An 11,734-nucleotide genomic window follows, 5' to 3' on the forward strand; every position below is an offset into this window, starting at 1 on the left:
AGATCCATTTGCAGGAACTCTTTAACTTGTCGCTCCACCTCTTCCCTTTCAAATTTTGACAAGCGATAGGGAGGTTTGTTGATGGGCTTTTAGCATATCCTAGACCAAGGTATTTTATGCTTTATTACATTATAATCCTTAAAAAGGTTGGGTGTGCAACATTGGTGTGTAAAGATGAAACAAATGAAGTTGAAGTATTAAAGCAATTCCATGGCATTATTTAATGTATTTGATATTAATTGAAGGGTTTTTAAAGCAAGCAACATTAGGAAATGACAATACATAAAAGATGGTGATAGAAAAAGCTTAAAGCGTTTTGAAGCTCACATGACTAGCATAATCGTTGACGTCAGAATACCGAAAGCTTTTCCTAAGGAAAAAGCTATAGTCCGAAATTTCAAGGAGCCACAGAAGAGAAAGAGTGATTATATAAATACATGCCGGAGGAAAAAGAGGGATCATCGACAAAGATTGGAATGACGATGAAGGCGGTGAGGAGTCGATGGCTAACAAAGACAACAGGAAGAAGAAGGGTGTGATCTCGGTAGTCGAAACGGAAGCTGACGACAAAGAAGAATTAAAAGGACAACGTTGCTGTGAGGAAGGTGGATCAAGGCACAGAAGAAGGTGAAATCAACCTGCTGAAGAGAGCCGACGGTGATGACGTAGAGGGTGTGTTCAAATGACGAGAAGAAGACCAGTGAGTTCTACTGCAATGACGTGGATGGGTGAGGACAGAGAACCGATAAGGATTATCAAGAGTGACGATGGAACGATAAGAGTACTGGGAACAACGACGACCTCTACATAAGGCGCAGTTGAAGGTGGCGTCGACTGAAGCTGACAGCGAAGGACAAACTCACGTCAGAACACAAGGAACTTTCAATCGATCCCCATATAGGAAAAAAAGAGAATTCCCCATGGAATTCCCTAGTTGAAAATACATATAAGTGGGGAAAGTAAAAACTAGGAAAAATGGGACATTTCCTAGTGAGAATAAGCAGGGAATCACATAAGACATTTCCTATGTTAGGAAAATACAAAATTTTCGATGTAGGGAATAATTCCTATATAGGAAATATTTTTCATATATAGGAAAAAACTTCTAGAGGTGATTCCCTAGGTACTCTCACTAGGAAATCTCTCATTTTTCCTATTTTTTACATTCCCTACTTATATATACTTTCAACAGGGAATTCCGTGGAAATTCTCTTTTTTCCTTATCACTTTATCTACTTTGCCCTTCCTCTTAAACATGCTAATATCAAACAAGAAATTGCACAATAAATTTTTAACTAGAAAATTATACAAAGAATGTCATCATTTCTAAGTAAGGATCAATAACATACATCTAATGATCAAAATAGATTAAACAAATTAAGACATCAACATCTAGTTCTAGCAACCAAAAGAAAAATGAAAATAATTTTAAAGGAGCATAGAACTAAAAACTAATTAAGCAACATGTGTATCTCGATTGTTTTATCCCATAAATCTCCAATATGTTGCAAAGTAATAAATGTTTGTCTACCCTCTTCTCTAAATTTCAACATGGGTGGCCGATAGATATCATCATATGATGGTATGCATATCACTCCTATTGATACTCAAGTGATCAAATATCATTAGTTAGTATAACCATTTCAAAAAAGGACTCATTATCAACATAAGAAAGCTGATAATACCTGATTCTTGGCTTGAAGAAGTGTTAAGGCAAGCAATCTCAATGTCTTCCTTTCTTGCATTGTCTCTTGTGTCATCTTTAGTAACTTGTTTACCTGTATATACATAGAGTTAACCAAAGCTCAAGATAATACAAGGTTATGAAAAATTTCAATAACACAAAAGAAAGTAATTAGATATTTTGTATCAATTTGGGTCACCAAATTTGTACAAGTTTTTTATCCTTAAAGTTGGTACCTGCATCTTGACTTGAAGAAACATTATTGCGAGTAACCTCCTGATCTCCCTTTCTTACATTACCTCTTTTCCCACCTTTTGTTGTTCTTTAATCTATATTTATATATATACGCACAATTACTCAAAGTTTAATAATATGAATAACTATGAACATTTTAAATTAGACAAAGAGACTAATTAAAGCTAGTTAATCTCAAAATGAGTCACCTAATAAAGCAAGATGTAAAATATGTACAAATTTTAATTTTCAAAGTTTAGTAGAAATAAAGACATATACCTGTATCGTGTTTTGAAGAGACATTAGGGCCAATGACCTCCTTAGCTTTTATTGTTCCATTATCTCTTGTACCATCATTTGTGATTTTGTTACCTTTATGTACACATAATAAACCAAAGTTTAGAAACATAAGAGACATTTGTAAAACATCAGAACATGCATTTGTAAAACATCAAAACATCAAAACACACATACCTTTTTTGCCCTGTTCTTTACACCATCTGATAGTAAATTGAGCAGGTGAAAACAAGGAATTCATTGTTTATACTTTTATGGGCTCACCAACTTCTCCTTCTGGTTTGAAGCATCTTACAGACTTCCTGTTGAACAGTGCGCGAGGGAGACGAGGAACAGAGGAAGAGAGAAGAGAAGAGAGAGACATAAGACACCGGAAATGGAACCCCAGAAGTGCATCAAGTGAGCACACATTAGCTGCAACATCAGCTCCTTAGCTAGAATAGATAAAACATCAAGTAGAATAAACATAATCTTGAACAGACGAATCTGTGAGAGTGCGCAACGGAAGAAGAACACGAACACAGAGGAGAGAGAGAAAACAGGGAATGAAGGAAGAAAATCTGCACTAACTATAATGAATGCTGAATACAAAACTATGGACTGATCAGCCCCTGCACGCAGCCCGAAGCGTCAGTGAGGGCACCAGATCAGGCTGATGATGACGACAGCACCGAAGACGGAGGAAGATGACGGAGTCGGAGTGTGCACCTGCCAAAGAAGGAGGGAAGATGATAATACAACTGACTACCAAGTGGAAAATGGCTATAAATAGCCAAAAAACCCAAAAACTGGCCGACCTGAAATTTGAGGCCATAAATATGTTCGACCAGCATTTAATGCTGATCTTACCAGCATTTAATGCTGGTAAAAATGCCAGAAATGCTCAGAAAGATCCCGGAAAGGGTGGACAATGTCCGGCAGGTGAGGCAGGCTGAAGAATGCAGAAACTGCCCCGGGAAATGCACATAAAATTCCGACTAGAGGAGAAAATGCATTGAAATGCAATAAACTGAGTGCTCTAGAATGAGCTACCTCCTCTGTCAAAACAAGTGATAGACAAGTCAGAGCTCCTAAAGTCCTCGTCTGACTCAGACTGAGGCTCACAGGCAAGAGATGACAAGGCATGACAAACATGAGTGCTAACACCCCCTCTCAGATCCTGGATGTGGCAGAAGGCCAAGGGAGAAACCGATCCTGGGGTGGCAAGAGGAATGCCAAGGTCAATGAAGTCCGTCGATGTAGAGTGCTGCTGAAGAAGCTCCTCACGATCTTGGGAATCCCCCTCTAAAACACTAGGGGCCAGGGAATCCACAGCCGCATCACCGAGATCATCCCCCTCTGAAAGGGATGGGGGGCATGAGGAAACCACCGAAGGAGAAGGTGGGGGATGGGAAGAAATCTGTGGAATAGAAGGTGCACAAGCGGGAACAGGTGTAGCAATAGACTGCCTCGAAGGACCTTGCATCAAAGAAGGGGAATGGACCCTGTAAAGCCCGCTCTCCTGCCAACCTGTAGATAAGACAGCTCCTGTAGAAGAATCCTCAATAACAACGGCATGCTCGGTGAAGATCACTCGTGTGCCAAGCCTCGTAAGACCATAAACTGAGAGGAGGGGAAGGCCCAAATCCGGAACATGTAGGGCCTGGGAAAAGGAGCTCGAAGGTCGGTCGGTAAACAAAGGCAATGTGCCAACACCACTAATAGGCACCGATAAAATGTCACCAATAGTGACTGAACCCTCTGATGGATGGAGATCCTGTAACAAATCACCTCGGGGAGTCATATGACTCGAAGCACCACTATCCACTAACCAAAGCTGCGCAGAAGACACTACAGCCCACGGAAGAAGGATCCTCCTCCAAAGCATGGATATGAAGGAACACTGACTCATGGGTAACAGCTGGTGTAGAGGTAGAAGAAGGCTCCGATGTAGATCCACCCTTCGCTCCCGGACGAAGGTGAGGGTACTTCTTCCAACATTTCTCCTCTGGATGTGTCTCTTTCCCACAGTGTGGGCACTTCGGTCTCTCTGAATCTGAGTCAGAGCCTGAAGAACTGTCCTTCTTCGTAGCCTTTGACTTCTTCTTCTTCTTCTGTCCTCCCGAACCTGCAACAAAGGCTCTAGTGGAGTCGGATCCACTAGCACTGACCTCTCTGAGTCGCTCGTCATGCTCCAAGACAAGCGGGGATAGCTCCTCCCATAGAAGCTTCTCATGGGTCCTTGATGTAAGAAGGCTGGTGTAGAAGACATCAAACCGAGGCGATGGCAGCTGAGTCAAAAGAATCATAGCCATGTCTTCAGAAGATATCGTCCGACCGAGGGATGCAAGCTCATCCCTCATATCCTGTAATCTGTTGATGTGGTCCTTCATGGAAGGACTATCATCAATAGCGAGCATCCGCAACTTCTTTTCAAGAGATATCCGATGGGCAAACATCTTCTGTTGATAGAGAGACGCGAGCTTTCTCCACACATCGGCTGCAGTCTTCAACTTGTGAACATGAACAAGGACAGAATCCTACAAACTCAGAAAGAGGAAAGATCTGGCTCTAGAATTAAGCCGATCCCATAAGGCTGCACGATCCATAGATGTCCCATCTTCAGGATCCACCTTAGGTCGGGGAATAGGAACAGAAACAAGCTCCCAAAGATCGAAGGAGTCCAAGATACACTCCACCTTGCAGGACCATAGAGAAAAGTTGGAGCCATCCAACCAGTCCTCTTTGGGCAGTTGAGGAAGTACGAGTACCTGTACAGGGGGTACCAAAGGCTGCATCTTCGGCCCATTGGAAGGGGCGTGCCAAGATACATGAATAGAAGGGGGACGGGAAAGAGGAATAGACTCCGGACGACGGTCCTCGTGATAGAAATCACACCTCCGTTCAGATGAGTGTTGAGACAAAAGCTCGTCATCTGAGTCATCAAAGCCTGTAAACTGATGAGAAGACATCTTCCAATCTACAAAATACCAAACACCAAAGAAAACTGTGCCGAAGCTGAAGTAGGACTAGCAGTCTGGTCACCAACCACCAAAACACAGACTGTGATAGCCTACAAACACCTGGAGCTGCAAAATGCAAGGATATCTGATGAAGATCACTAGAAAAGAAGCCGCCAGCACCAAAACGCAGCCTGGGAGTGGGTCGCCAGCAAGAGATGAGCCACCAAGAGAGGAAACAACCACCAGATCCACAAAACACAGCTTGATGATGTGTCGCCCAGCTAAAAGAGAAGGCCGCCCAGTTGAAAACGCAAGTAGACAGGGGCTGGTTGATGATGTGGCAGCCTCTGGAAGGGGTTGATGGAGCAAATGCAAATGTATAGACCACCTGGAGGGGCCGCCTGGCTGTTGGAGAGAAGGGGGGCAGCAACAGATGATAGGTGTGGTGTCTCTCCAGTCGATGAAGACTTCCGTGCTCTCAGTTTGGCGATGATACCATGTGAGAGTGCGCAACGGAAGAAGAACACGAACACAGAGGAGGAGAGAGAGAAAGTAGGGAATGAAGGAAGAAAAACTACACTGACTGTAATGAATGCTGAATACAAAACTGTGGATTGATCAGCCCCTGCACGCAGCCCGAAGTGTTAGTGAGGGCACCAGATCAGGCTGATGATGACGGCAGTACGGAAGACGGAGGAAGATGACGGAGTCGGAGTGTGCACCTGCCAAAGAAGGAGGGATCTGTCCATCTTGAAAGCCTTCGCGGCCTCATAGTCTATACTGCGGCTGCGCTTCTTGTGGAGAGATGTGTAAGAAGTATAATGGTCATCCAGAGACCGGTTGCGATACCAGCATTATCACTTACGGGACTATATGCATCTATGGCTAGACAAGTGGCAATAGTACAAAGCATTCCAAGAGCTGCAACTGTGATCCCGTACATGGCTGTAGGGTATGGCTAACATAGATGGCAACAGCAATAGCAAATATTGGAACAATTACAGACTTGTAGCCAAGTGCCAAACCAAAGATGACATTGGTAGCAGCTCGTGTCCTGCAAGAATCAACAACATCCTGGACTGGTCTGTATGTATTGCTGGTGAAATACTCTGTAACGTAGCCAATTACCAACCCTGCCCAAAGCCCTACTCCAACGCAGAAAAATAGTTTTTAGTTTTGAACCATCTTTGCACCACCGTTAGGATCATATATGTAAAACGTGGATGGTAGTGCCAGCCAACAAACAAAAGCTGCACCGAATGTCATTAAGATGGTGGATATCAGCAACTGTCTCTTCAGTGTAGATTCAATATCCCTTAGATTTGAGATCTCGAACACATCAGTTGCGAACAAGGTTGTGATGAGGCACACCACAATGCCCATAGAGCTAATGAGTAGAGGGAAGCACATAGCAGTGAAGTCATGATTTGTGCCAAATGATGACATGGAAGCTACAATAAGAGCTGTGCAAGAAGCTTCAGCAAAGGAGCCAAACAAATCTAAACCCATTCCAGCAATATCTCCCACATTATCACCCACATTGTCAACAATGATCGCTGGATTTCACGGATCATCCTCTGGGATATTCATTTCTACTTTTCCAACAAGATCTGCTCCAACATCCGCAGTTTTGGTATAGATTCCACCTCCAACCCTTTCAAATAGAGCCACAGATGAGCATCCAAGCCCATAGCCAGTGATGGCCTCAAAAAGGCCCTCCCAATCAAAAAGGCCTGGACTTGCGCTCGAAGGTCAACAGACCAGTTGCGATAGCAATCTGGTGGTGGTTGGTCAGAATTATTTGCATCTTCGTCTAAGCTCATGGTGGACTCATGATCTGGAAGCTCTCTTTCATTGGGAACCCTAATGCTTTTGCTGGACTCAAACTCGGAGTAGGGTGGCAATGGGCTCGGCACGATACTTGCGGCGGAGCTTCTCCATCTTGTGGCGGCACTAGACGGAGGTCTGTCCAGGTGACGGGGATCTTCTTGACGAGGGAGGGGTCCTGGTGGGAAGGGTGGAGGGGGCACAAGGAACTTTAAACACTTTTCCATATAGTAAAAAAAGAGAGATTTTCTAGATACTTATCAAAGTACCTAGACAAAGTCTCAACTAGTAAAAGTGGAACACTTTACAAGTTAGTGATCTAGTAAAATATTTCTATATAGAAAATTTTTAAAATTCCTAGTTGATGATCTAGTAAAATATTCCTAGATAAGAAAACTAGTTGAAACCATAGATATAGTAAAATTTTCTTATACAATAAAACTAGTCGGAACCATTAATACAAGCCATTATCACACTAATATATCATGTTAAGAAAACTAATCACAATTTGTTCACAATGTTGTATTGCTAGCAATAGAATTGTGATTGAATCCACTAAAAAAGTTGTCTTGAACACTACATTCTCTCTACTTCACCATGTTCTAGAGCACCTAAGGTAGGTCTAGAGTTGTCATCCTCTTCCGATCTGCTCCACCGTTTTAAAAATTAAGTATTGTTAGCTCTTCCTAAGCCTCCCTTCCTTTTTTTTGAAATGCAGATCCTTGCTGCTTCACCCACAATGTTGTCCCTAGATGCATTTTGTGTTTACAATTACCAATGATATCAAAAGGTTCAAACATGTACATAGCGAAAAAAGCTCAAAGCAACAAGAGAAGACCTACCATTTTTAGTAAACTTCCTTCCCTTGATCCTAAAAGCATTGCAATCTCCCAAAGCTCCACAACATAGATCTACTCTGCTGGTTGTATGCTTCAAACCCTGTAGTCCTATCCACAACAAGACAAATAATGAAATGATATTTAAATTATTTGCTCATGGAACCATATTGTATCATACTTACTAATGGGGATAAAAAGATGCATCAAAAGCAGGATAAGCTTCCTCCTTTCCCTATCATATCTTTTTTTAATGTTTTGTATAACAACCCTCAACCCATAACCCAGAAATCTTTTTACTAAAAGAACAAGAAACCTCCATTCCACTTACCTCGGAGCCTTTAGATTTGCTGAGTTATCAATTTGAACATGTCTAGCAACAGAAGATACCAAAGCCTTTTCTCATATAAATGCTCACAGACCTCTGATTCATCTGCTGCTATCAACAAGCGTTTTGGTTGATGTATACAAAGCCTTTTCTCATATAAATGCTCATAGACCTGCTGTAGTACACAGATTCATTGTTGTACACATGATCTTAGCTGCTGTTAATTCCAATGTAGAGCCAGATATATAGACCTCTGATTCATCTGCTGCTATCGACAAGGATTTTGGTTGATGTATACAAAGCCTTTGCTCATATAAATGCTCACAGACATGCTGCAGTACACAGATTCATTGCTATGCACATGATCTTAGCTGCTGTTAATTCCAATGTAGAGCCAGATATCTAGGCTTTTGATTCATCAACTGCTATCGACAAGGATTTTGGTTGATGTATACAAAGCCTTCACTCATATAAATGCTCACAAACCTGCTGTAGTACACAGACTCATTGATGTACACATTATCTTAGCTGTTGTTAATTCAAATACAGCCTACCCTACAATTCAGCACCAATGTTGCACCAACTCTTCTCACCATTGTAGCACCTGTCAGGACAAGAGCAAAAATATTATCCCATGATTAGGATGCACACTTGTAGATGGATATAACCAAAATGGAAAATTTTGTGAATTCATATCAAGATTTTGGATTTATAAATTTGAATGAAGCAATCAAGTTATAGTTGGGACATGCTAGGCAATCTTCAATAAGAAGAGAAACGATGAATCCAATCGACTTGAACTCCCTTAGTTGCTAGAAACTACCACAAGCTTTCAGGATGCAACCACATTGATCTGCAAAATCTCTCTGCACAAACGCATCGCGTTCAAAACTCCCTTAGTTGCTGGAAACTGCCACAAGCAAAATAAAGTGTGACTAATTGTATTATTCAAAACCATGTATTATTCAAAATAAAGTGTGACTAATTGTGGGTGTACGCTCAAGACATCAAAGTACAGCAAAGTATATCTTAGAGTCAAATAATCTGAGGAAATTCTTTGGCTATATGGAGCTTCCAAATTCTGATGTGCAATCAGATGCTGCTGCAACATTCAAGGAGCTTTTAAGAGTTTTGGTAACAGCTGCAAATGTCCATCTTGTTCATATGCACTGTAGCAGTGATGAACTCCATGTAATCTATGGTCCATTCCCATCAACATCTGCCGCTTCCATCAACTCAAATAGAGGTTTTCCGAACAGCTGGATTCTTGTCATTCAAGGTCCATCATATATATTTCAGATACAAGTCTTCAACGGACCAAGGTCCTCATCCCCAAGTAATTGATGTCTTAGAAGATGTTTGAGAAGACCAATAGCACTTACAGCAACTGAAACATCTATGTCATCTGCTAGTTCAATCATTCGACTACAGAAACATTCGGTGAACAGACCCCCTGTTTGTGTTGCTTTTTCTTCCCCCCCTTCTTCCTGTGGTTATCTGAGAAAATTAATTGCAGCAAGCCCTGTCTTTCTGAGCAGCAGGTCAAACGAAGGGGCAAAGAATCCAAGGGATGGATTAAGTGGCCACCCAAAACATGAGATCTGGTATCAAGTTGTATGGTCTTCCTTCTCAATAACAGGTTCTCTCACACTCTGTATATTCATTCCACTTCTGTCCTCACCTTCACAGTCCAGCAATCTCCTTCCCCATTATCAAAGGCATCTACTACTCCAGTGTAAATCCAATTCTTTATTATATTGGATGGCCCATCATGAATCTGCACTTCAATAGTGTATCCACCATTGTTGATAAGAAATATGATATTGTTCTGTCCCACCTTCTCCTACTGCCTCCCTCCCAGACGGCTACCCTCAACTCTTATAGGCCCATCAGTTTGCAAGGGCCGCGGCTACAGGTAGCCTCGTACTTGGATCAGCAGCAATTAGCCCAGCAGCTCTACTTGGTCTCCGCTATACACCACTTCTCCTTCACCCCGATCCCGCTCTCCGGACCTTCTACTACGTCTCTCTCACCGGCATCACCGTTGGCTCCTCCCTCCTCCCCATCGCCCCCTCCGCCTTCCAAATCGACAGTCGCACCGGCGGTGGCGGTGTCATCCTCGACTCCGAAGTCGCCATCTCCCGCCTTCCCCCTGCTGCTTATGCGGCTCTTCGCACCGCCTTTGTCTGTGAAGCCGCGCCCCACCTCGGCCACCCGTCGCCTGTTGACAGTGGATCCTTCCTCGACACCTGCTTCGACACCACCCACATCCAGCTACGTGCTCAACGTCCGCACGATCAGCCTCTCCCTATTCCACGCGTCGTGCTTCACTTTGCAGGTGGCCTCGACCTCGAGCTACCTCCCTCCAATGTCCTCGTCTGGCTGGACGACTGGGCGAGCACCGCGGACGGAAGCCCCCCGTCCACGAGGAAGCTATGTCTCGCGTTCGCCCCTGCCCCTGATGCCATGTCCTTCTCCATCATCGGCAACGTCCAACAGCAAGGCTTCCGCATTCTCTACGATGCAGCCGGTGCTAGGCTTGGTGTCGCACTGCACCAATGCACCTAGCCTCCCTAATTCATTGCACACCTTACTGGCTTCTCAGAGTCTCTGCCGAATTGTCGGTGGAGCCTTGCCCTCCTTCATGTAAACAGAATATTATTTCCAAAGAAATAAAAGTTCTGACATTCTTTCTACAATCGAATATCAATCCTGCTCATTACCTGGCTTGATAGATGGATATATCATATGAGTTCTCATTCCTGCTGATCAGGTGGAATGGAATGGACAATGTGTCGACGGTCGGGTCTATGTAGATTAATGTTGGTGAAATCCCGTTCTCTCGCTTTGATCTTGCTCCTATCTCTCGCTTTGATCTCGCTCCTAAGCTGCACCACTAGAGTTATATACCTATTCCAGGTCTCTACGATCATCATCAGCCCGCACATTGATAACATCGCGGGTGCGGCTGACATTGGACCGGGCCATAATTATGTGGGGCTCCAACCCCATAAGATACCATTTCCCTTAGACTAAATTTTGGCAACTTCACCTTTATGTTTTTGCAAATCCTCCATGTAATGCTCCACTTCTTTGAGAAGTTGATAAAACATCCCATTACTAGAACACTTAGCAAGAGTCGTAATAATATGCTCCCTACATTGCTAACTACTAACATGCAACCCTCTTTAAAGTCAATCCTGATTTTTGCCATACATATTGATAATCTCAATGATGGTATCTATGGATCTCATGTAGTTCTACATTGGATTAGCCATTGGATTGTTGGTTTGTTTCCAAGCATCCTTTAGCTATAGGTTGAATCCTTCCCTTAAATCTAGAAAGGAGCTGTTGAAAGAGAGGGGCTTCCATTTCTTTCTCCTACTAAACACATCCTTCTTGGATGGACTTCCTAGGCACCTCACATTCCAAGAGATCATAGTGAGCAAGCTAAAAGGAGGAGTTGAAAGAGAGAGGCTTCCATTTCTTTCTCCTACTAAACACATCCTTCTTGGATGGACTTCCTAGGCACCTCACATTCCAAGAGATCATAGTGAGCCAGCTAATTAACATTATATCTTTGTTC

General features: G+C 43.0%; 1 protein-coding gene and 1 long non-coding RNA gene across 2 annotated transcripts; one reads left to right on the forward strand and one right to left on the reverse strand.

Annotated features, from left to right (window-relative positions):
* Positions 1 to 1,486: 1,486 nt before the first annotated feature.
* Positions 1,487 to 8,094, reverse strand: LOC148031678 (uncharacterized). Its single transcript, XR_015692005.1, has 4 exons — positions 7,827 to 8,094; positions 1,921 to 2,013; positions 1,686 to 1,778; positions 1,487 to 1,597 (listed from the first exon to the last, which is right to left on the reverse strand). It is a non-coding gene; the product is annotated as an uncharacterized LOC148031678 (long non-coding RNA).
* A 1,119-nt stretch (positions 8,095 to 9,213) lies between these two features.
* LOC148031679 (aspartyl protease family protein 2-like) lies at positions 9,214 to 10,716 on the forward strand. Its single transcript, XM_087685595.1, has 2 exons — positions 9,214 to 9,339; positions 10,033 to 10,716. Exons 1-2 carry the CDS (start codon positions 9,214 to 9,216, stop codon positions 10,714 to 10,716), a joined length of 810 nt encoding a protein of 269 aa, XP_087541721.1.
* Positions 10,717 to 11,734: the final 1,018 nt, after the last annotated feature.

Source organism: Lygodium microphyllum, chromosome 9, assembly GCF_053477565.2.
Source record: "Lygodium microphyllum isolate KBCC chromosome 9, Lygodium_microphyllum_v1.1.10, whole genome shotgun sequence".
Taxonomy (NCBI): Eukaryota; Viridiplantae; Streptophyta; class Polypodiopsida; order Schizaeales; family Lygodiaceae; genus Lygodium; species Lygodium microphyllum.